The sequence below is a fragment of the Brachyistius frenatus genome, unplaced genomic scaffold (genome assembly GCF_029030835.1).
Source record: "Brachyistius frenatus isolate BFR_SWC_R1_liver_20210118 unplaced genomic scaffold, ASM2903083v1 Contig_94, whole genome shotgun sequence".
Lineage (NCBI taxonomy): Eukaryota > Metazoa > Chordata > Actinopteri > Embiotocidae > Brachyistius > Brachyistius frenatus.
Genome location: NW_027210693.1, coordinates 286264 through 313136, shown reverse-complemented (window position 1 = coordinate 313136; position 26873 = coordinate 286264). Strand labels below are relative to the sequence as shown.

The 26873-nt window shown below is 39.9% G+C and overlaps 1 protein-coding gene across 1 annotated transcript in view; it reads right to left on the bottom strand.

Annotated features, from left to right (window-relative positions):
• The window catches only part of LOC138628064 (potassium/sodium hyperpolarization-activated cyclic nucleotide-gated channel 1), a 66231-nt gene that overhangs the window by 4139 nt on the left and 35219 nt on the right, over positions 1 to 26873 (bottom strand). The window contains exons 4-7 of the mRNA XM_069710843.1: positions 24149 to 24367; positions 16428 to 16574; positions 12701 to 12941; positions 7285 to 7449 (exon numbers count right to left, since the gene is read on the bottom strand). Coding sequence (XP_069566944.1) covers positions 7285 to 7449; positions 12701 to 12941; positions 16428 to 16574; positions 24149 to 24367 — 772 coding nt within the window. The remainder of the gene's footprint in view (positions 1 to 7284; positions 7450 to 12700; positions 12942 to 16427; positions 16575 to 24148; positions 24368 to 26873) is intronic.

The window sequence follows — 26873 nt, the reverse complement described above, 5'->3', positions numbered from 1 at the left end:
TGCAAAAGATACACAGACACTTTAAGAGCTATATATACACTAACAATTGAGTTATTTTGAGAAGCAAATTGTTTCACTTCATTAACCTTTAGGAAAGCTGCTGTTTTTTTTCATGCTGCTTCATGACTACAGCAGCAGAAATTGGCATCCAAAAGATTCATCTTAGTGCCTGTGAAGGTCTCTTAAGCACTGGTAGAATTTCAACCAGGCATCACGCCAAAGCGTACACGCTACAAGCATACACCCATCAGTCAACTAGAGGATACCATGTCAGTGTCATGTTTTGTCTTACATGTCCATGCATGTGTGTTAGGTTAAATTTGAAACGGCTGCAGTTTCATTATAGTTAGGAACTAAAAATACTTGGTTTGGGCGAGACACTAAAAGTACCCAGTTAGGGGACAAGATTGTGGTATTGGTTGAAATAAGTAATTTTACATGAGTAAAGCTACATACGTTACGTAAGCTGAATACGATTTGTTATTAACTTACTTATGTAACTTAAAAGAAATACAATAGAACTTTTACTTTCTCATGGACTTGAAAACCGGTATGCGTGTACTTTTCACACAAGCAAAACATGACACTACTATCCTCTAGCAGACTGATTGATGTATTACATGCTTTGTGTGATACTGGGATGTAGAATTTAGAGGTATGAATGGTCTGTAAAGATTAAAAATATCACTTTAATTCAGTTAACTAATATTCAATTGAGGTTCAGTAGACTGAACCACAGGAAATGGCGACAAAGAGCTAAACTAACAAATGCTGAGCTGAAAACATTTTACCACGACGTGAACTGCCTCAATTGTCCCATTACGAAATATACTTTACACACACACACACGGTAAAATGTGAGCTTCATTTGTATTATGATTCACACTTTGTACAAACAATTACTGTCCTACTCTGACCACTGATTTGAACTTCCTCTATACCTTATAACAAAGCACAGAAAGGCAAACAGACTTGATAAACATGAAACATTGTGTGTAATTTCCACATAAACTGTCTGGAATGCTAATGAATGTCACTGGGGAGGCCTTCAATTGTTATTTACGGCAGTGCACCTCAGGTTAATTGAACATATTCTTACTCCTGCTACTATATTAGCATGTACAAACTACATAGAAAAATAGAATCCCTGAAAAAACTAAATGAAAACAACCAAACAAAAACATAAACAAAATGTAAACACCACTGATGGATAAAGAATGTTTTCTTTCTTTACATAAAAAAACTTGTAAACTTGAAATAAAAGATAAATGATTGTGTCAAATTACCATCGTTTACCCAAATCTGAACATAAACACATAAAACTGTCTGAAAGCCAAACACATCAACCAAAAAACAAACAAACAAACAAAACACGTAACATTAGAAACATTAGAAAAAAAACATAATAATAAAGAAGACTGCATTAGTAAAATAAATAAATTAAAGAAATATTTTAAGACAAATTGAGAGTTATTCATGGCTTTACAGAAAAAAATACACTTTTTTTTCTGAACTTGTAACCTGTAGATTCGACTAAAAGCTGTTTTTCTTCAGCTTATTCTTAGTTAGTTAGTACACCATTACCAAGGAGCACATTTTAAAAGGGATAACTGGTATAAATATGTTTGAGAAAATTATTTTGGTGGGCTGTCGCCCTTCTTGATTTTTCAATATGTCAAAATTTTCAAGACTGCTCCTGTTGTACAAGAATGGAGTGCACCACCGTGACATGCACAGAGCAATGAGAAGCCAAAACCTCCATGAGTAAGTATGCCAAGTTACTTTGCTTGATTAAAAAAAAAAAAAAAAAGCACCCGAGTTACTCAGTTGTTGTTTTTTTTTTACCACTTGCTTGTGCGCATTTTCGATTTCACCGTGGCAGAGAACACGCATCAAATTTTGTGTCAAAATATAGAAATTGGCAACGGTGAAATGTTTCAGAAAATCTACAGTATGTCATTAAAGCAATGAGCTGCCAGAGGTATTTTGATTGGCATTTGTGCTTCAAGAGGGGAAGAACATCACTGTCCAAACCCAAAGAAGATGCATCAGGCCAGGAGTGCAACCAGCTGGGTTTTCTATAACATTTGTGGGTTTACGCACCCTGAATTTATCTCCCAGGGTCTGACTGTCAACACTGAATCCTACAGCGATGTTCTGAGATGTCTGATGGAAAACATTCGGTGAAAATGACCTGAACCGTGGTGTGATGGCTCTTTGGTTGTCCGAGAAGACATTGCACTCGCTCACAGTGTTTTGAAAACCTGCGTTTCTCGCACACACACAACAATTGTTGCCTCTCACCTTCCTGCAACTTATCTCTGTTCAATTTGACACCAAATTTTATGTGCACTCTGTTCAAATCCGCGTTGAATTCGCAATTACACACGTACGAATGGTCACAAAAACAAGTTTAATTCAGGTGCTGATGTTGATCAAGCAATGTAACTTGAAATACTTCGTCACAAAGGTGATAGCTTCCCCTGCTTTGTGCACTGTGCTGCACTCTGTTAGTGTCCAACAGGAATAGTCCTGGAAATCTGTGATCGCCCTCGAATGTTCTGTCTAAAGATAAATGTTCCAAGTTAAAGTTTAAACATAAGGATGAGCTTTTCTTATTATTGGAGCCAGGTCCTGCCTGGTATCAAACTTATTTTTTAAGGCAGACAATCAGAAACAAACTTTCTTTTGGTGAAAACATGAATAAATAATGAAATGGGACCTAATCTGCAGACATGATTTCATTCGTGAAAAGACTTTGAACAAAGGATTCAAAGATTAAATACAAATGTCACACCAATATGTGTAGTAGTACGTGTTCATAATCCATTAGATTATTCTGTGAAGAATCTATAACAACATAAACATGGCATGTAACACTGAATGAGATCTCTTTGTTTCCTTGATTGTCTTAGTTGTTGACATTTTGAATGTGTCCATCAAAATATCTGTAGGACTAGAGTGTGGGTGACTTGAGTTATGTGTCACTGATGCAGGAATTATACAGTTAATGTAACCTTCAGCAAGCGGTCAAACTCTTGGAGGATGAATTTGAGACCGGATCCATTTAGCAAGCCTCAATAGGTCAGTTTGCCCCTGTTCGAATATTGGAATTGGAATAAAGTGTTTACCTGATGCCTACTCGTCGGCCAGGGCACTCTTGAAAACGAGATGTGCTCGTCTCAAGACGGACTCCTGGTTAAATCATTTTTAGATAGATAAAAGATAATGTCAAATGTGCAACATGTTATCGGTTTCAAAGCATGGTTACTTTTTTTCTTTCCTTTTTAGAGCAAGACAAGCATGTAACCAAATGCAGTTCATATATAGAAACGATACAACCAGCACGGATCATGACAAAGTATCTTCCCTCGTATGAGACAAAAACCCCTTCATGGTTAATTTGAAAGGATGGATTGAATCGTTCTCACTCTGAGAGGTGTCAGTCAGAGTGGACAGCTTTCATTTTCCAACACTTAGTTTAGTGAAAAGCTAACTCAGCTGGTAGTTCTCTTAAAAAGGGCAAATGTACAGTAGATCAGGACTGAGGTCAAAGGGCATGTTGTGAAGGGCACAGTGAAAGAAAAGTCAAACACTTCACTAAAAGACGTGAAGATTTTTGTTTAGTTTTTAAGAACTATTGTAGTCCAAGGGAAGTGGAACCTTGTCTCCTGTGAATTACGTTCATATCGTGTTTAAATCATAGTTTTTAGTGTTGCAATGCATACAGTAAGGTGACGAAAAGTGTTCTCGTTGAAGCCTGGGTGGATGGAAGTACAGCGCGAAGCCAGAGATGAGGGTTTGTGTATCGCATCAAACTAGAAATGTTATGAAGCATTGTGAAATTTCAACATGATCATAGTCTTTCCCTGAAATTTACAAAGGAGATTTATTTGCCTAACATTAACTATACCAGTGGTTCTCAACTGGTCGAGCATCACGACCCACATTTTTCCTTAGTCGTTAAATCATGACCCACATTTTTTTTTTTTTTTTTTTCAAACCATTACATTTTAACCCACAAAAAAAATAGGTCCACAGTACACAATGCCTTGATGTTATAAACATGAAATTTAAAAAAACGAAAAAACAAAAGTGGCACTTTAGGACTAAAAGCCCCACGAAATAAAAGTCTGACTTTTCTTGAATTACAGGCATATATGCTTTTCAAACACGTTTAAAATGGACATACTCATAAAGTTTCATGAATCTAAAATAAACTGTCTGAAATGTTGAATAGATAGGCAGATTCATCTTGGATTATATAAAAATTCAGATTTATCTAATCCAAACCCTGTTTGAAAATGGTGGAAGAAGAGCTAACTACTGATATGCCGATGTTACTTTTGGTCGTTACCATCATGACATTGCTGGCAGTAAATGGTTACTACACACGTGCTGCATCGTGTGACATGTAGATCTTTCAAAATAAAAGCACAGAAACAGTAGGCTTTGAAATAGAAGTTAAAAAATGTTTCTTCTAACTTTGTTTTTCCCAAACACACACCTGCAACCCACTCAAACCAGCCCTGGACTCACTTTTGGGTTGCAACCCATCAGTTGGGAACCACTGAAAAACACCCAAACAATATTGCAGTCGCATTGAGTAGATTTTATAGGAACAAAAATCTAAAAAACCAAGAACATTTGATCGATTTTTTTGATATAAACCTATACAAAAGTGGTTAATATTACATGTTTGAAGATGTGTTTTACATTTTTTCAGCTGTCTTGGCACAATCCAGTCATCCAGGCAACATTACACCCCCCAACTCAAAATATAGTTGTATATGAACGTAATTCTGAGGAGGACATGTCTCAGTGATGACACACATCTGTTGTTGGATTCTGATTGATTTGGACACTGCTGTATTTCAATGTTGAGTCAACACTTCGGTCACAAAGCAATTTGCAAATATTGATGTGCCTGTCTCAGGCAAAATAATACACAAATACAAAGCCATGACAAAGAAAAACAACAATAACTGACAGAAAAGTAGATACAGACTGAAAGCTGAACCACTGATATGAGACAACATTGGCACACTGTCATTAAGCAAATCCTACTTTAGGTTTTTATTCAGGGATTATTGTTTTCTGGTTAATATAATCTGGGAACAAATCACCAAACATTGTGGCCTTTGTCGGCAATCTATCTATATATGTATAAGAAAAGACTGTGTATAAGAAAGTGTCTCTTAGTAAAGCCAGAGGTAATGCAGCGAGAAGGTGTGGCTAATTTATGATAATGAGCTGCTTAGGTTGTCAGTGTAGCAGCCATATATGATATATGAATACGAACATATATAAATATATAATATGGACCATAAATCATTTCAGAGGAGATTTATTTCTTACCTTCAAAAGAAATAAGATTTAGCCACAAAGTTCATTATAGATTTTTCTATTTCTGTTATAGCAAAAGGGAGGAAGGGGATGTTGTTTAAAAACAAGTTATATTTGGAGTTCTTATGAATTTTCTTTTTTCAAATAAATAGACATTAAAAGGCTACTAAACTTCCCCACTGTGGGATTAATAAAGTCTAAATCTAATCTTGATAAATCAACTTTATTGTCATTTAATTGAATTTGTGTGCAAGCCTTGTGCACTGCACATGGGAAATACTTTTCATGCATGATGTAGCTTTGTAAAACCAAAAAGATTCTGGAGCACTGACGTTACTTCAAGCCGCGCTCAATAATCCTCTGATGTTATATAAGGAGTTAGAACTTTTCTAGGAGGCTTTAGAGACTTTACAGTGGCCTTGAGACGTTTTAAATTATTTTATCTAGATAGACGTAGGATAAAGATGTCACTGTGTTATTTAAAATAAAGTAACTAATGAGATTACCCAAGTCAGGGGTTAGGTCAGACTGTGTTACCAGATCTTAAAATATGTACGGTACTATCTCAGACATCAAATGATCAGAATCATCTTCATTGTACATGTACTGATAACTCACAAAATGTTTTTCCTACTTGGAAAAAGTAGTGTAACAGTGTGTTTAACTTTTACTCTACATGAAACATTCTTAATTATCACTGTCAGGTTATTTGTAATAAAATGTCATAAAAAGTATTATGGCAGACCAAACACATTTACAAAAATGAGTGGTAGAACATTTGGATCAAAGTAACCAATTATTGCCCTCTTTGTGTTCCATACATGTGCCCCTTTTTAAACTGTGACAAGGCTGTGTGCATCAGAAAAGCCCTGTATCAAGCCAAAACATGTCATACACCCATCAGCCCACAAGAGGATACTGTGTCAATGTCACGTTTTGCCTCACGTAAGTGTGAAAAGCACACGCATATATGACATGGGTCAATGAAGGATTATTTATATAATGTAACATTTAACTTGTGTAGTATACGTTAGCTAACTTATGTAATGTACGTAAGTAAGTAGAATTACTTATTTTAACCCAAACCGTAATCTTACCGAAACCTGATGACGTTTTTTGGTGTCTAACTTGAGGCACCTTACTTTCCACGTCCAGGTGAGGCAAAATGTGACAGTGACACAATATCCTCTAGTGGACTAACGGGTGTATTGCACGCTTTGCTGTGATACTGGGTTGGTCAAAATTATGATCACTTATTCTTTTTTAACTACAAATTGTCATGAGTTCGTCTATAAACATTTTTCTATTACACAGTGAAAATAACAGTTTTGCTGAATAAAACTACACAGGCTGCCGCCTGTTATGAAAGTGGGCGGGACCTGGTGCACGTGGGGACCTTATGATTCTCTACCACCTGGCCCTGCTCTTTGTTTCATGTCATTGGGTTTGTGTCGGGTTGGTTTTGAGAACTCTCATATGGGGCGGGGTGCTGCTCATACCCAGGAGTGCAGATGAGTGGAAAGAGGGCCAGACACACATGCATGTGAGGTTAGCTTCCATCCACTCGCTGGCATCCAGTGGGGGGGGGTCAACACCAAACCAACAAGGGGGCGAACTGACTCCCTCCTGGACAGCGACATGCACTCCCTTCCAGTTAATCCAACCACAAACCGCTACTTTGGTTCTTTAGAAGGATTAATGCTGGTTACAACAACATTTTCCTTTAATATTATTTAAGACAAAGAAAGAGACTAAATAAAAAAATAAAAATAAAAAAAAAAAGATAGCATACAGGTCATGCAGCACAAGATGGCAGACGCAATGCTTTTATGAAGAAAGAAGGCAAACAAATACTGATAAAGACAAGACAACAAGGCACGATGACAGGCAAGAGGATCGACCAATCGGACAGGACAGTTAAGTAGATGTAGGCCTTACCAATGCGGTCCAATCGGTCAATGGCAACAGTTTCAAAAGCACGTCGCATCATGGGGTACTCTTCCAGCACCTCATTAAAATGGTCAACAGAGAGGGAGAAGAGTCGACAGTAGGTGTCTGCACGCACACTCGCTGTTCGCCTGCCTTTGGTGAGCAGGCAGATCTCTGTATGGCGGAAGCACAGAGAGACAAAGGAAAACAAGAGAGCGTAAACAATTTGGGTACATGAAGAAACGGTAACAGGAGTAGAGAGTACAAACATAACGGTAATCACCTCAGTAATTACAGTGCATATTATCATACAGATGAACCTTGAGCACAGAGGGTACAGGAGCACAAGCTAATGTGTATGTGCATAAAGTGAGAAGCCCATCAGCAGCGCTGTCACTTGCTTTATATTAAGATAGTTCATCATCCTGTAGAGGGCTATTAGTCGCATAATACGATAGGCAGCTTTACAAAAACTGTCAGGCATCATTGCATCGCTGCACTGCATCAGATATATTGTAGAGCTAAACAGGGATATGGTTTCACAGCATTCCTCTATCCCTATTTCTGATGTGAAGAGAACAATGCATCAAAATAAACCTTGCAGACCCTGTCACATCTGGTAAAAACACAAAATGCATCTTCTTTCCAGTTATATTTAGCTGTCTTTAAATAAAATGCAAACACACCATACACACTAAAATGACTCGTATTACAGACTGTGCTGCGAGACACCTGGCTGCAACATACAAAGATGTGGATGTGATAGTTTATACGATTATAATCAGGATTGTTCTGTAACTATCGTTTTAATTATTGTCATTGGTGTGGAAGACGTTCTCAGATCCTTTACCAGAACAAAAAGTAGCAATACAACAACATAACTAGTAAAAGGCTCCCGAAGTGCATTTATGAGAAGTGAACGTAATGCTGTGCCGACCTGACACTGCTCCATTTAAGATGGATTATAACTCCTGGAAAAAAACATGCACACCAAGTTGATTTCCAGCATCTTATTTAGCTCGCAGGAGAGAAATGAATTTTGATGTGTGATGGGAACATCTGACATTCACAAGAGGGCGAAAAAAGTATAATTCTATCTTAAAACACTTTATCCATTGATTATTTGATTCTCCTTTTCTTCTGTTTATGTCATAACTCCACTCGGCCGCCGCCCATATTTGCACTTCTGTCCAGTCTGCTGCACAACTTCCATCTTCATTAAATTGTCAAATGTTAACTTGTTATGGTGTGATCTTTCCTGGCTCCGCTGTGAGCTGTCGTTAAAATAGAGCACAGAGTGTGCAAGATGTGCGAGCAACACTTTCAAGCTGTGGGTGTGAATAAGGTGTTAACGCCGTTACAATGGAAAGGTTCCCTTTACGTGGTACCTCTGTTAATACAGGCTGACACGGGGAGAGAAAAAAACCCTGTGTGATGTTAAATATAATTTCAAAAATGGGGAAACAGCCAAGCCAAGAGAAAGACATACAATGAGTTATGGTTGATTAAAACATTGTTCTACCAGAGAGCATGGGAGACAAGTTAGTTGATGATTAATTGGCATTGGCTTTTTCCTGTTCATTTTATGACACTATTATAGTTAAAGCCTAATTATAGTTTAATAATACACATTTTAGATGTGATTTATTGACTGTGGTGTTTGTCCTTGCAACTAAATCCATGATGTTAATGTCAACAGATGCTCATTGAGATGCGATCGGTCAAATATTAGAAGTTAAGTGCCTCCAGATAAACAATTGGTGGCGCTAATTATCAAACCATGTGCCATTAAACCATAGAAGAAGCAGGGGGCGACACAACGTCAACGAGATGATGTCACGTCTCAAACCATGTGGACATAGAAATGTCATATTTACATCACTATTAGTTTCATCAAGCTGTTTTTTTTCATACCGATAAACGGACACGATTCTAACGATTACGCAGGATGATTGCGGTCAGCTCAAATCAGAGCGATCGGGTGATTGTGTAATCACCGTGACAGGCCGAGACACAACGTGTGGCAACATAGGGAGGAAAATGTGTTGCTTAGCTAGGCGCAGCCAGTGACTCGGGTCTGCAATGGTGCGTTCAGTAGTTGAGTTGGTGAGATTACTACCTGCCACGACACCAGATCTGGGTTGATGGCGTTTACAGTCACGTAACACTTCTCATGATGCGGTTTGACACGTGTCTGTTGCCTTGTCACAAAGCATCGCCGGTGACCCCTGAGGGTCATTGAGGATAATTTGCCATCACTTCATTTGTCATGTACTCTCATGGCAACCAGCTCTGTCTCCCTCGCTGCGACTGAGGTGAGGGAGTCCCATATGACTAAGACATCGAAGCCCAAAAAGGATTTTCATTTGCTGTCTGTCATTGTCCGAGCATTATACTCTGTTAGTCCCTCAGCCTCTCAGTGACTTCACTGCAGAGCACACCAATATGTAATCCCCTTCACCCAGGCCCCGCGGTGATTACTGTGATACCTCTTTTTAGCATGCAGGTGTTGCATTGAGCATGGTTGGAGGCTCTTTGTGACCTACTGCCCTCGTAGATGTCCCGCTCATTGCTATGCTAATAGTTTCCTGTGGCTGGGGTCAGCGTTGTCCTCCCCCCCACCCCCTCCCTCTGTCTGTCTCTGTCTCTGTCGCAGCCTCCGCCTTACTGATTTCTCATTCTGGCCACGCGTTGGCCTGGTTGTAAGGAGAGTGTGAATCATCTGAGAAAAAGGGGTAAGAGTGAGGTGCCTGGTGCGGCAGCTGCTCCTGACTCGGGGCTCATCTACTAAAAGGGGTAAAAATACCAGCAGCAGGGCAGAAGGCAACAGCAGGTGGTGGGCACTGACGGAGCACAACAAAATGAGCAGTGCGCCCTTTATTATTCGGACAGATGCAACACACACACACACACACACACACACACACACACACACACACACACACACACACACACACACACACACACACACACACACACACACACACACATCTTTTAATTAAAAGATGAAATGATTCATTAAATGGGAACATCCACTCTGTGTTCTCCATGTTCTAGGCATATTTTCTCTTCTCATTGAGCTGATTTTAGACGATGACCCGAACTTTCACTGTAAACTCCATCATCTTGATTTCTAATTATGTACTACTTAGTTTGTTGCTAAAGGAACTGAGCTGTTATTTGTGAAACTGCAGAATGAGAGCACATCGGAAAGAAAACAACCAAGTTAATTAATAGTTTGTAGTGTAACAATTAAAATGTTTTGGACAAAGCTTTGCCTCAACACATTTACTGAATTTATAAATAGGGTCTCGACAGGTCAGTTTTTGGGGAACAGTTAATTCAGACTCTTGTTCTTAAACAGTTGATTGTTTTTTTCTCTCCCGCAGGAAGCTAAGTAATTTTCTCATGTTTAGTACATACTTCCATGATACTTCAGGCTAGAGCTTAAATTAACTGGTCACTTTATGAGGTGCCAACTATTTGATAATTGATTGGGTCCATTATCAAGTAAAATACCTGACATTTGCTGTTGCTAGACTCTTAATTGTGAGGATTGTCTGCTTTTCTTGATAGTAACTTGTAACTTTGGGGGAGTTTGTGCCGTTTTTTAGACAAAACAATGTAAAATGTGAACTTAGGCTCTGGGAGAAAGGGTGAAGTTTTTTTCCGTAGACTTATTTCAATTACATTTTTACTTTTCTTGAAAACATTTATTCCATTAATCAAGAAAGTTGTCTGCAAATTAATTAATGATGAAAATAACAGTCCTTAAATTAGTTACATGTTTTTGTTACCAAGGTCTTACTTCAACTTAATCAAATTGCGACTGATTCACAAATACATGTTCGTTGTTACCGTGACGATGAGCGTTCTGAACGCCTATCGCTGATACTCTATAATAAGTTGTTGATAATGGCCTACTCGTTCTGTGCTAGCCATATGTATGGTACTGATTTAATGTATGACTGTTATTGCAAAGATCCAGAACAGCTGATCTACTTTTCATGATGAAAAATTAATTTTAAGTTCATTTAAATAATTTTACTAGAATCCCCAATGAGCTCCCAGAAATATTTTTAATCCCCATGCTTGGAAACAACAGCCAGTTTAAGTGCTCTAAATTTGTATTCCCTTTCTCTGAAACGGTTATACAATAAAAGCACTCACATTCACTGCTGTTCTTCTTAACCAAAGTGTTTTCCTGACTTTTCACTTTCGTTTTATACATACAACATAATCTACTTTTTATTCACCACAATGGTTCTTTAGCAGACTATTTCAGCGCTGTAGCCCCAGAGGATACATTGCTTGAATGGGATGTGCTGCTGCCATGCAACTGCCATAAATCACTATATGACTCAGTGCAGCAATTAAGATGCCCTCCTCCTTTGGAAATCCCACGTTTAAAGCAGGTAGCTCTGCAAGCCGAGTAGCAGTATGAGAGGGCGTACGACAGCGACGCTTTGGTCTGAACAAGCAGGGGAAAAAAAACGTCTCATTCCTTTTTTGATTCACTGCCTTCCTCAGCTCGCCTGTGAAACATGAACTGCATGCAACAGACACACCAAAGTGAAGGTATTCTTAGACTCCTCAGCCTCCTTCCATAGTGGGGATGAACTCAGGAGATAAAATATGCAAGAACCTCTAAAATAGGAAACTTTGCTTTGCTTTCACGCAGACACGACAATGTCTGTCTGCTGATTTTGTCAGGGTAAACAACGTGTAATGAAATTACATTTGACATTTTAAAAATGAATGATTTCTGTAATGTTTTGGAGAGGGAATATGGTCGATAAAAAGGGAGAGGAAGATGAAAAGCGAGAGCACAGTGGAGCGAACGAGGGAATTGCTTCTGATTTTACACAGAAGAAGCGTCCACGGTAGCTGCTCATGTTAGTGCCAAGTAAGTGCAGCACGAACGTATACAGGGGGGAAGAATGTGTGTGTGTGTGTGTGTGTGTGTGTGTGTGTGTGTGTGTGTGTGTGTGTGTGTGTGTGTGTGTGTGTGTGTGTGTGTGTGTGTGTGTGTGTGTGTGTGTGTGTGTGTGTGTGTGTGTGTGTGAGAGTAGGAGTGGGGGAGGGACTACTGTGTGTCCTAAGGGATGCCTGATCCACGCCTTGGCCCACTCCAGCAACCAGATGAGAGGTTATATAACCACAGAAGCTGACAAACGTCCAACAGTGGTTAATGAGAATCTACATTTACAATAACTTAACTTCAAACAGCATCAAACGCACGGCCGCGGGCTAGTCTCATGTCTGCGTATAATACCGTAGGAACATAGAGTAGGAATGTATGTGACTGTGAGCAGTATACATGGCAGAACCAACATATATCATTCATGTTGGCGCTTAAAAACTACATAAGGGTTATTGTTACAAACAATAATTACAATTTAATTTCAGATCTTTTCATGCTCACCTCCAAAGTAGGATCCATCAGTCAGCTTCATGTCCTTGTTGAACTTGGTGATGACACTCGCAACACCGTGCTGAATAAAGTACATCTTCTTCCCGACCGTGCCTTCTCGGATGATGTAGTCATTGGGCTGAAAAACCTCAAACTTCAACTTGCTCAGCATCCCTGTCACAAAGTTGGGATCTGCGTTGGCAAACAGAGGCATGGTGGCCACAAGCTTCCGGCAGTTGAAGTTGACAATTTCCTGGTAGAGTAAAAAAAAAAGAAAGTGTTGATGAAACGGATGAGATCACGCCTGAAATTATTCAGTTACATCCACCTTAAAATGTGAAAAATGATCATCAGTTACTCTGACACAAAACACCACCACAAATCTTCCATCTCTGCTGCTGTTATCTGCAAACATAAATGAATTGGATGCATATTGCTGCTTTATCCCTAATACGTCTAAAGCACTTCCCATCTCTCCTGAGAAGAAACTTTTTGGCACATGTGTCACATCCTGATGAGTTTGCCCTCTGGTTCCGGCTGCAGGCCATCTTTCTGGTCTCATCCTGTCCCCTTAGACCCGGCAGGAGATTAGGAGGTTGTTGTCTGTTTACACACACATCTCTGTTGCTCCGCAGATGGAATTTTTGGCATCTGCAGCAGTGTGTTTTTTTGACCCCAACATGAGGGATAACTCCTCCAGTGACAACACGACATTAACGGAAAAGATAACCAATCTGCGTGACGCTATACGAGGGCAACGCAAGGAGACGTGAGCTCAACCTCGGATGCCGGTGTCAGCTAATGCCACGGGGTTCTGACCTCAATCATGCACCAGAACTAATGAATTAAATAGTAAGCAGTTTTCATGCCCGGCCAGGATATTCCTCTTGGGGAAACAATCTTTGGCTTTGTCTATTTAAAGATTTGTTATATGGCAGAGAATAAGAGGCAGTTAAACAGAGGCCAGGAAAGGAGGGTCGCAGGGGACACGCAGAACAGCAAAACAGTCTGGCTATCAGGTTATATGCAGCCTGCTGTTTGCATATTTCGGCTCCAAAAGGCATATGTTTCACATCATTATATTGATATATATTTTATATGTTGCCGTTATGGGGTTTTCTCCAGTCTGAAAGTCAATTTGGAGAAAACTCAAACTTGTGCATGACAGGCAATCCAACACAATGTGCATGTTTTGTTATTTTTACTCCCGTCTTATTTATGTCAAAGGCAATTTGTCATTGTGTGGTAATCCAGTTTCAAGCAGGTACAGTTGGAAAATATTCCCTGTTTGTTTAATAATGGGCAATCTGACGTCTGACTTTCTGGGACATGGCTGCTGAACAACAAACATATTTCCTCTTTTCTTGGTGTTTTCTTGTGTGTGTTTTACGTAGGGGTTTCTGAAAGTTCAAACATGTAATACTGTTTCATAACTAACAATCAATCAATTGTTGGATGTATCAGTGTCTTTGGATGTAACACAAAGGTTCCTTTTTTAAAGTTCGTTGTGATAGAAAGTTAGTTTTCTCAAACCACCGGGGAGTTCTTTGAGAAGATTTGCAAATGCAGAAATGGTCTATAATATGTTAAAAAAAAACTTAGACTGCTGTGTTTCATTTTCACTAAGAAGAAATGTTAACTGTCATCTCCCAGTAGACATTTGTTTTTTGAATTAATTCCACAATTGCAGCGGTGATGATTACCTGAAGTCTTTGCTGAAAGCATCGTTACATTTGACCCACCCAACCTCACACCAAACCCAAAGCTGTCTTATCCACTGAAGCAGATTTGTCATGTAAATCCCAGGTAGTCTGAGTAGCTCAAGTCATCAGCAGCAGCCCAATTCTGCCATTTCTGTTTGACAAACTTATGCAAGTCTTGTGATAAATGACACACCAGAATCAGCTTTAAGTATACTTTAACTGATTCTGGATTCTTAGCTCGTCTGAGTGCTGCAAAAGTGGAGCTGATTCTGATCCCAAATCGACCTCTAAGTCAGCAGCCGCCAGATCACAACGAGCCAACACTCAGCGGCAATCAGCCGGGCTCAGGTACCTCACGTCTCAGGCAGCCTGCCTGACATTTGTCTGGCTCTACTGATGTTAGTCTGCTTTACAGCTGCATTAATTGATTTCTGACTGCTAAATGAGAGAAGAAAGGCCAGAAACTCTCTTCTTTTAACTCTCAAAACAAAACGTATAGCCCCTTGAAGCCAAGCCTGGCAAAGCAGTGTTCACATTGGATGAAATATACACTCCCTCTAACAAACAGAGGAGGTGCCAATAGCTGTTCCATGCTCACAAATCGAGCTGTATCTAATTGACTAAGCTAGGATTTATTACAGCTTGTCAAGTGTACTGTTGCTTTTATTCTAATATGATTCATGATGTCATATTTCAGAACTACACATCCTCTTATTATAGTTATTATGAGGATATTACTCTGTCAACCTGAAAGTGACCTCCTTCTGTGATAGATGAGCAGATAAAGACCTTAGTTTTTATACATGTGGAGTAAACAGGTGGCACATCTGACGTGGGGGAAACCAGTTCGTCCCCATAGAGCGAGGAGTACAATATTAGTATTCATTAGGAATGTAATTTTTCATACAGAAATCAAGCCTGACACTAAAATAAAGTGCAACACTATGTGGTCCTTACTTGAAAGGTACTTTCTCAGTTAACCTGCTTTCGTTTTCTTCTTTGGGAGAAAGAGACTTTTGCAATAATTCATAATAGTCATATCTTAATGTCATTCACTGAAATGGTGATGCGAGCTTGTTAAAGTATCCTGTTTTGCTGTGGTGCGACTCCCTTTGTTTTTACCTTGTCGTTCCCCTGGGAAACAGATTTTGTTGCGCAACACTGTCTAGATGCATATTTTAAAACTTTGCTTGCACACAGTGAACTAAGCCTGTAGGTGTTTTTGTGCTGCAAGTGGTACCTTTTAGAGCCCTGTACCTTCCTTGCAAGTGTCTGGGAACGTGCAGGAGCTCCACCCTCCAACCCCTTCCTCCCCCTCCCCGGCACTCTTGAAGGTGACTTAATGGGGCTGCATTAGAGATGGTCGTGATTCCTGTGCTTGCTTTGCTTTTTATTTCTTCCCTCTCCATTAACCCTTTGCATAATTACCCATGTCATGTGCTAATACGAGGAGTTCAGCCAAGAACCTAAAAACTGTTCACTGATTTTATAGTAAACTGTGATATTCCTTCCCATTACCTCTCTTGGTAAATTACACAGACTGTTCAGTTAATCCTGGACTTGCGTGACAATGTGTTTGTGCACACTATTAATAATTTAGATTAAAAAAAAAAAAAAATAGCAATTTTTTTTTTTTTTTTTTTTTTAACAAATCAAACACATCCACAGAATATTTTCATATCCTGATGGATGCTCAGTCTGGGTTCACCCAGGATGCTGAGGAAAATCCGTTTTGCTGTTTTTCTACTCGACCCTGTGAGGCGAGATGACAAGTGCTGGTACTTCAGTTTTGGGTATTGCGCATTTAAAGTTGCAAGATAAAGATTCACTCCACATCTTCAGGGAAAAAACTCATTCATGTTCCCAAACTGTGACACCTACCTGTCAGGAACTTTTTTTTTTTTTTTTTAAACTTGTTCCAAAAATAAAATCACAGCCTTCAAAAGGAAGATTTATAAATGTTCCTAAGTGAAGGAGCTTCTGAAAGAGCTGATGCTGAAATTCATTTTCGGGTCTTAAGAGAAAAGTCGTCTCACCTCTTTGAGCGGATCGTTAAGTTCACTCAGGATGTTGTCCTCGTCGAAGATCTTGCCTTGGTAGCGGTGTTCGTAGTAGTCATGGATTTTCTGCCGCATGTCTGCAGGAAGCTTGTGGAAGGACATGTATTGCTCCACTTGTTTATACTGGAAGGGGTAAAGAAAGAAGATAGATCAGTTCAGATGGAGTTGTCAGCTCTAACAAGACTAATATGTAGCACATCACATATTTCAAAGCAGTCCCACGATATTCATGTGCAGAAAAATCTATTCTTTTTTCAAATTACACCTTAAATAAACAGCGAAGCTGCACAAAACTGTGGTCTTCACCGACTGCGTATTTGTGTCTCTGTATTGAGGACAAGCCGTGTTCTCAGTCACAGCGCCATGTCCTGGTTGTGTGTGTGGGGAGGGAGAGGCAGAACGAGAGAGGCAGGTGGTGAAGGAAAGTAGGAACAAGTACAGGCCCGGGGCTATGTCAGAGCAAGGTAGCAGCTCCGATTATTTCACCCATGCAGGAAGCCGAGTCCTAATAGGCAACCAAGCTATGATTTAAGGTGAACTAGCAATGTATACCTGATATCCTGCACAGATCTAGAAGCTCTATATGAACCAGATGGTGCGGATTGCATAACTGGAGGGATCATTATTTAGATTATATCTAAAGCACATTACTATTATTATTATAGTTATTGTGTATTTCTATCGAATCTTTTTCAGGTTTCTTCAATTTTAGGGGATCAGAAGTATGAAGTAAAATATTGATTATTAGAGTCTGCCAAGAATCCAAAGAGATGGCGAAGTCATTCTCTGACTCCCCTTTCCTTCACAGGCTTTAATTGTTTAAGTTAAATGCATTTAAAGCACATCTAAACTGCTTCAATAAAAATAAACTTTCCTACGAGTTGATAATGCATCATCATTACACTGAAGTGATTGTTATTTTTCAGTGTATCAGATCGGACTGCTATCAGACTATTGAATAAGCTGTTATCAATACCCATCTGTTCCAAATATATGGGCCAGTAGGAGCCTACTAAACCTCTTAGTAGGCCGTTATCAATTACATAAATGGCCGTTGGGACGTGCCAGCGACAGACATACCAGATCTTTGTCGTCATGGTATTGTTATACTTTGGCAGTTTGTTTAGGCAACAAAACAACTTGGTGATAGAAAAGATGATTATCTGGGCTAAAATGAATGTTACATCACATAAGTTAAATACATTACGTATGTTGACTTGCATAATTAACTGAAAATAAGTCTATGACTTTTGTTTTCACAGAATGTGAGCAGCAGTCTCCTGATTGAAAGTCCTCCGTTTGATCCATGGTTTGATCGATCCCAACACCCCCGACCTCTTTGTCACTGTTTATACTCAATTAGATCAGCAGGAGAGACACTCTGCCTGTGATTGGTTATTACATTGCGGGAGGGTTTAAGGACCACTTAACGGACAATTTACATCCAGTCACAGCACTATAGAGTTGGAAACCCGTGTTCCTCCAGCTGATCCCAATGAGGTGCTGGCTTTTTGGAACCAATACATAATTATAATAAAAGGGAGAGAGGAGAGAATTAAATATTTTGTGTCCTCAAGATCAGAAAGAGGCTTGTGACTCCACTTTTTTTCCCCTCATAACTGCACACGCATGGCCAGATTTTTCCGTACGTGCAACACTGCCAGTAACACAGATGTAAGAGTCGTCCTGTTTCTGGGAATTAATTGAATCTAAGTGGGAGATTAAATTCTGGCCACATTAACCTGAAGGCAGGTTTTGACCCAAAGGAGAAGCAAAGAGAGAAGATACTTCAGTTCATCTGTTTTTATCCATCTCTGTTTCCTCACATATTTTGCCACAGATAGGGTGGTGAACATTATTTTCCAATCCAATCCACATCCCTGACACCTGGAAATAATCACTGCCTCTGGTGATCACAGCAGAGCAGTGGATGAGAGCCAGCAGCAGCTGTCCAGTGGCAGGTTCTGACCAGTGTGATGCAAGCAGCCCGACAAAATGAAACTTTCCAGTGAGAGAGGAGAGTCTCCACACACAATGACTCCTTCATTGATTCCTCTCCCGGCTGCAGAGAGTTGATAAGGGACCATGGTTTTGTTTGCAGGAAATGTATTTATTTTGAGTGTCTGCTGTGGCTCGACCAGGCTGTTTGGACTCCAGTGGTCAAGGTGGAGCACAGAGTCACACAAGAGTGGCACATTCAGGTTTGATATGTGGCCCCCACCTTTATGTCACGTCAAATTGTAAAAATGATCTATTTCCATTCCCACATAAAACCTTAATTTGTAATTTTATTGGTTAATTATCCAGTTAGTTTCTAATGGAGCAATTTAGATCAATGCTGAATACATTCCTCATTATCCCACTTCATCCATTTTTCTCTGTGTCTCTCTCCCTAGAAATAGTCTGGACCTAGTCAGACCTACAGTACACCCACACTGGGATGTGCCATTTGGCACAAAATTAACCCACTTTTTTCTCTTGCTGATGGCACTCCTGACATTCCTGTTGATATAATTCAACCTTCGGGCCTTTGTTATCTGCAAAATTAAACATCCCATGCAAACATACAGCATGCTGTCATGGATTTTAAGATGTGGTGAATCCTAATCAAATTAAAAATACCTCTTGTGTGAAATTTTCTGTTGGGGATTCTGAGATGAGAAGAACAATTTAAAGAAGGCAGGCAATTAGTGTGACCAAATAAAAAGGTTCATACTCGTTTATTGAACAGTACTATCTGTGAAGGACGATGCATTCAAATACAATTGTATTTGCATCTCCAGTTTAAGAATTTGGGGGTTTTACAAACCCATGTGGGGAGAAAGAAATTCAAATGTCAATCCCCAGAAATATTGACACAAAATGGTGGTCCAAGTCCTCATTTTGACTCAAACTTTTATTATTTTCTAACCAAGTGTTTTTTGTGCCTAAACCTTACCAGAGGCACTGATGCAGAAAACAATCCTCCTGGGTGTTATTTAAGAAAAGGTTTAAACGTCGATTGTACAGGGATGGAGGACAAAGCCAGGCCATCTGTTTCCCCCAATTTTCAGTTTTTGTGCTAAACTATACCGCAGCTCACTGTAGCTCCATATTTAACTGATATGCGAGTGGTATCGGTCTTCTAATCTTCTCTTGATAAAAACGTGTTTTTAGAAATGTCAGACTATTCCCTTACATGTGGTAGCTTGTTAAATTCATATGTCAAACGTATGCATATATTATTTACAGTCTTAACACTACAGTGCATCCAAGAGTTAGTGATGCTGAAAGCTGAACATTCAAAGTTTTCCTTTACAGGTTAATTTATTTACATTTTCTAACAACTGGTTTTCTAACAACGGACTTTACATTAGCTTTATTTTGGACTTGAAAACCCTGAATATAAGACGTTGGACAGCTTGGACATGTCTAAAAAGAATAACTCCTCAGCTGCTGAATGACACACAGCTGTACTCTGGCTCACAGTGATTCAGCTCCGGCGCATCACAGCAGGCATATCTTGATATCATGCATACTTTACACCCTCATTTCCTTCCCTCCCCTCCCACTATTTCTCTGATTCCTCATTTCTCTGTAGCTATTTCAGTGTTTTATTTCCCCTTTTTAAATTATGTATTTTTTTTTTGCATGACAAAGATGTCACAAATCAATTAAGAATATATTTATATGTAATTTAACTAGAACCTACCAAGATGAAACATTATTTGCATCCTTTTTATTTTTTATTTTTCTTCTTCGTCATGTGCTTGTCATAAACATCCTCTGCCCTAAGCTAACTTGTAACCTCACACCCACATCCATCTCTTCGTCCATGTTTCCAACCCCCCAGCTGTGGCAGTGATAGATGTAATGACTGGAGGCTCAGCACCCTGAGCCCATCCCTGCTGCTCCTCAGCCTGCTCCACTGATATGCACAGCCATGCAGCAAATCAGCCCCGGTTGAATCGGGCTCCACACTGGGGCTCTGTTACCAAGAACATGGCATTCGCAGCCTCAAAGCTGTCAGTTCAATGCCTGGAGGGACATTGACAGGATGAAATGGGATGTAGATTAAGCATATTTGCTGTGAAGCAGATGTACATCACATACTGAGCAAGAGACATGTCACTAATTCAAACAGGGACTTCGAACGGCTCACTTGTTTGCTGTGGGCGACCTGCTGTCATTCATTTTTGTTTGGCATGTGCTGTGTCACGTGTAACCCACATTAGTTTTACCAGCAACTAAAGGGTTAACTCAAACATGCAGTACCGACGTTCACCAGAGGGGCGCTGTGGTGCACGTCGGGAGATCAAAGCCTTCTCCCGGAAGAAGACCCTTTATGCCGCGAATGAAACAGCAGCGTCATGAGCGACACCATGAAGAATCTCATTGGGTTGATTTTTGCTCACTGCTTTTGAGGATCTTTATTTATTTGATCGTTAACCAGACCGACTCCGGAGGAAGAAGTTTCTTTACGTCTTGAGAAGAATCTCCGGTGAGTGACGAATGCGTTGCTAACAGTTATCCGTTGCTGTAGAGCTACAAAGGAGGACAGTTGTTTAGTTGGGCTAAAGATATCTATCAGGAGAGAACAGAAAAAAAAACCAGTTGGAGATAAATATTAAATTGTTGATGAATATTATTTTACGTGGTTGATATCTGTGATTGTGGAGCTACATGTGACCGACGGGGCTAGTTAAGCGCTAGCTAAGCGCTGGGGGTTAATGCGTCGGCACCTGTTGAACCGAGCGGGAACGATGACGCCATTTTCTTGTTTTAGCGCCAGAAGTTAACGGTCAGATTGAGAACAGCTGTTGAGTGTGTTGCTTAGTAACGGTGGACGTTTAAATAATGCGTGTTAGGTATAAGTGACAGATGTCACTGAGACATGAGTACATGTGTGTGTGAAATATGTTGGTATGTTCATATTGACCATAATGAATATTGTTTATATATATATATATATATGTGTGTGTGTGTATACTATTTTACTGGTCATTTACTGTTACACCAACAATAGAGTTTATAAATTATAGTACTGACATCGTATTCAATTCTGCTGCATGCAGATTGTTTTTGTTTGTATGGATCTGTGATGGAGACAGCGATCCCCAGAAACCTCCACAGAGCTGGAGCTGAGTGACCCTGTGACCCCCGATCATCTTCTCCGTGGGTGAAGCTGCATTTGGGCTTCTTGGATTCTCCTGCCGGAGCACCGACGAGCAAGAAGATTCAGATAAGAGTTAGTCTGAGAGCCTCCAGACATAAACTACCTGGGTAGTAGACTGAAAGACAAGAGACTGAAACTGACTGACTGTGAGAGAAATACCGGTATTGGGGTTATTATTTGAATTTGTTATTTTTCTTTTATGCTGTTCCCTTGATTTTCTGTGTTAATAACTATAATAAATTGCAGTTCAGTTCCTTGTTTTAAACTGCAAACATTTGCCGTGTTTCATTCACTCCCAGAGCGACCTAAAGACAGTCCTAAACTAAAACACAGGAAATCTACTGTGTTACATAGATACTACACATGCATCTAGCCGTTTATCAATCATAAAATTATCTTTTGAATTACAATAAATTTGCGCTTATAAAGAATACCCATCCTACTGATTGTGATGTTATTCTGAAAAGCTTTTTATTTTTTTATTTGTCAGACCAAAAGGTCTTTCACTGAGCTGGCTTTTTTTGTCTAGAGTCTGGAGTGCCTTGACTTAATCTGATCTGCTATCAGTTTATGTGTCAAATAACATCCTGAGATAACGATCAGACCTGCCGATGATTATTGTGACGATGAAATTCAGTCTGTCAGAGGATGATGAAATTGAATGATTGTCATTCCAGGCATCCTGTTGATGTTCACCTCTTTAGCAAAGATCTTGATCATGGTGTTAATGAGATCAGTCATCCCCTACATCTGCATTTTAACCTTTTGAAACTGAGCTAATTAACTTGTGAGTTAGTGGACTGGTGGGTGTATTAAATCATGCTGAATAATTATATTTCAGTTGGGAGACCACATTTTAATATGTGGTGAATTGTTTCTGTTGTAATCAGAATATGTTTTAATTTAAGAAGAATGGCCTAAAGACTGGGCTGCTAGGATGTGGAGGAATCGGCAAACAAGTTTGGATGAAACAAGTATTTGACCGTGTACTGCATAGTGTTCTTCGAGGTAGTTGGTAGTAACAGTTTGGAATACAGCATCACGTTGTAATGGACCAGGGTTTATGTGTCTTTAAATATATTTCCATTCAACGTTTTCCCTGCCTTCTGGGACCTATGAGTAGATTGCATTTAATTGAGTGGAACACGAGTCAAAATTAAGATACTTTGCAAATTAGGTAGCCTTTGAACTTGGAACCTGGTAAAACAGGAAATAGCACTTTTGCAAAGGCACACAAGTCAGCTGCGATTAAAATGACACGTTTTAAACACAGCGTTAAGCAGGTCTGCAACATTGTGCCAAAAGCTCAGAGGGGTTGTTTCTCTATATTGCATTGACCATGAGAGCAGCTGGCAAGGTCAGGCTATCATACTTGAATAAATTGAAAACAGCTAAATGATTTTACTATTTAAAGCAAGGTGTAGATAAATGAACTGGTATTTTAGCATGCCCTGTTGTAGTCACAGCCAAGGTGACTCTGTCGATGCTCTGATAAGAAATATGGCAACAACCTCCGGCAGGATGAATAATGTGCACTTTATGTATCAGTCCAGTCCTGCCTTTGTCCATGTTTACATCATGTTTGTGGCTGAATAAACACAATAGGGCTGCAACTCACAAACTGTTTTTGTTTTAAATCATTTTTTTTTTAATTTTCTATAGTGCTAACAGAAAAATAAGTAATTTTTGTATTACTTTTTGCCCTACAATTGCCCAAATAAAATTTCCAGAATCTGAGATGATGTCATCAAATGATTAGTTTGTTTGACCTATAGTCCAGAAGGCAACAATATTCAGCTAGCAAGAAGATAAGAAAATGGCAAAAGCTCAAAAACGGTCTTAAATGATTAATTTAATATCAAAATAGGTGCATTAGAATTTTCTTTAATCAATGGACATGAATCTGTGTAGCAGGCAGCAAGTTTGGGAGTTTAAACTCGAGTTCTTGCATGCAAACACAAAGCACATCAGTCATGGCCGGGTGTTCTGGGAATTGCCCAGGCCCCTCAGCGGGATCACAGATGGTGGCTCGGTTGAAATGCTGGATAATCACCCTCTACGTGGAAAAAATAAATAAATGATGTAATGGGGGGCCGAAAGGAAAGAATAAAATGTGTTCACTGGCAGCATACATACAATGAGGTGGCTGGTCATGTCATACACCGCCTCACCCCTTTGCCCTTGTGTGATCTGAAAATCCTCTTTCCTAGTCATTACCCCGGATATTGTGATCCGTAAGAGCCCAACCCATTGATCCACAGAGCCACTGAGAGAAGACCTAATTTATTTAAGTCGAGCCCCAATGAGAAGGATTTTATGCAGTCGGAAAGAGCAAACCCCTCTGATTAATACTTTAAGACCATCACCGTGGCAATTAGCATAACTTACCTTGAAACAACAATACTTGAAAGATTTGCACATCATACCATGCAGTTTCTTTCTCAAAGGATTACTAACATCCACTATCATGTAAATAATTAAATTCAATCTTCTTTTAAATCTAATGTGTTTGATATTAAGTGTGCCACAGCGTGTTTCTTACCTTCTCTTGGTACTGCCTACGCGAGGAGTCCAGTGATTGGATTAGAGCTGTAGCGTGGCCCACAAACATAGCGTAGCACGTGGCGCCTACAATCATACTCAGCATGGTGATCCACAGGTCAGACATGCTGACGGGTGCCCGGGCGCCATACCCGATGCACAGCATGTGGCTCATGGCTTTGAAGAGGGCATAAGAATACTGCTTACCCCAGGAAACGTTCTGTAAGGATGAAGAGAGGGAGGGATGGAAAGACAGAGAGGGGTTGGGGGGGGAGTTACTGCAAGGCGAGGCAGGGAAGAAAAGTTCCCCAGCAGGCAGAATGGAAAGACTGTCTTTCCTTTGATGGATCACTGAACCTCAACCAAATATTCTGCTGACACACTCTTCATGCCTCAGAGCTTAACGCCCTTACCGAGTGATGGACTTTTTACCGGTTTACCTTCCCTCTCTGCTCTCCCTGTGCTTCGACTTATTTGTTCTCTCATAGGTTGGAAAGCGATTCACGTTAGCAGGCGTTTACAAAAAAAAAAAAAAGAAACTTGCATTATTTACAGAAGTCCGAAGTTCCCCTCAAAGCCCCGAGCATCCTTCACAGCAAGGGGCACCGAGACAGGAGCAGATGACTGTCTAACGCTCTGAAACGGCGCTTGCAGCGAATGACTCATCCCTTTTTTTTAATCGTTCATTGAATTTGTTCTCCTCACAAATTAAGGTTGTCTTGTGTGCCTTTAACTACGCAATAATAATATCGAGTTGGGTTCATGGGGCCTAAATTATGCAGGGTTTATATGAAGCCATCTCATCGTTGACCCGTCATTATTCAGACTGAAATGTTCAAATAGAACCGGATCGTCCAGAAAACGGGCAGAAATGCTGCCAAGCAGACGTGAACTCAAGATCACCTTCTAGAAATCCTCATGTCCATCATTACTTTTTAACAATATGCACTGTAAAACTTAGGTATTATGAGGCATGAATTCATTATGACAAAATGAGCCTCTGGGTGTCAAAACATCAAAGTCCTTTCTCACCATCTTTAGTGGTCAAGTCAGTTTTATGATTTCGTTCTGCAGACTCAGAGGATCCATACTGCATGGGGTCAATACTGACCCTAAAGGGAACGTCCTACATAAAATCCGAGGGGATGAACAGGCTTTATTTCTTTCTTGGTACAACTTCAAAGAAAAAATTGCCAGGGGTCAGTTTGCTTCTTCAAAGTGCTTCATCTTGTTTCGTAAAACAACATCTGAATCTCTCTCTGACAAAATCGTGCCTACTTCACCCAGCAATTAGCAAGCTGTGAAACTTTTCGGATTTGTGCGACTCTCTCAGACTTCCATGACTTTGTGTACAAATGACACCAGAAAGGTCTTTGGGGAGAGACAAAGCTGTGCCACTATCGCCATTTTTTTGAGCGATAATTGCTTCACGCTCTTCTCTATGAAATCAGACCTTCCCTCATGCCTTTGACTGCGGCTGCTTAGAACAGCTTTCACGTCAACTGACTTTCTTCGAGCATACCTTGGCCTTTAGGCTATTCTTGCAGTTTGTAAAAGGCAGTTTGCCCTTTCAGCATTATGAGAAATCTCATTCGGGAGTCACTTCCCACAGAGACTCGATGTATGTAGATGCCCTTAAAATCTGGTAATCCGTCCTCGTTATCAGGTAGTTTCATGATACGAGTCTTGAAAGGCTTTTCAGTTGCCTTTCCTACATTTTTTTTTCTATTTTCTTTTTGATCTCGGCTCTCGGAGAAGTCATGTCTGGGATTTGGAGCAGCAGGAGTTAGACTCCTCATTATTACAGTACATGTCAAATGTGAAAGTGTGTCTTTTCCCACCGAGGACGTGCAAAATCTCCGGTTGGCAACCGAGCAAGCCTGTTGAGGCTCTATATGTGAAACCCGGTAGGTTCGTATCTGAAGACAAATGCGACAGCTCCCCGCTACAGGCCTTGTTGCCAAGTTGCTGACTCGTCCAATAGCTTCACCTCCTGCTCAGTAGAAGTGCTGAGGAAGCGGCTCCATACAGAATACCTATCTCTCCCATAACAGAGTAGCTAATGAAAGAAATATGAAACCTCTCTACAAAATATAGTTTATCTCTGTCTTCTCCATCAGCTGGTTTAGCTTTTCCACGTGTCCACACGTCCACGGTGTCTCCTTTTGTCATGTTTCTGTCCTGATCAACACCACACCGTTCGTCATCTGTCATTTAGTAAATGAGTAAATTGCAGCTAATCATTTGCCCTGAATCACTCATTGATTCTCATCTCAATGCTGATTAGCTGTTTTTTCCAGAGACTGATTGGAAAATTTGGGATAATTGAACTTGCCAGTCCAGAGTGCTTTCTCGGAAATTTCGGTTTGTATTAAAAAAAAAAAAAAAAAAAAAGGGTTAAGAAAACGAAATAATCCCTTTATATTCAAATAACCACAGTTTATTCCCTGTAAAATTTACTGCAATGGAAATATCTGTAGCTGTATTTTTATCTGCAGAAATGGTATTTCAGTGTGGCACACAGCACATCCACTGAAAAGTCTGTTTACACACGGAGAGAAAACGCATCCAACCATGTAACTGGAACAAATGTTTGTAAGGTCATAGGCCTTAGATGTCCTTACAGATCTATACATTTAACATGATCGTGTGCGACTGTTCACTGAGCAACACCCGCGCAGTGTTTGTGTTGACATATCTGTATGCATGGAAAAGAAGAGATGCAG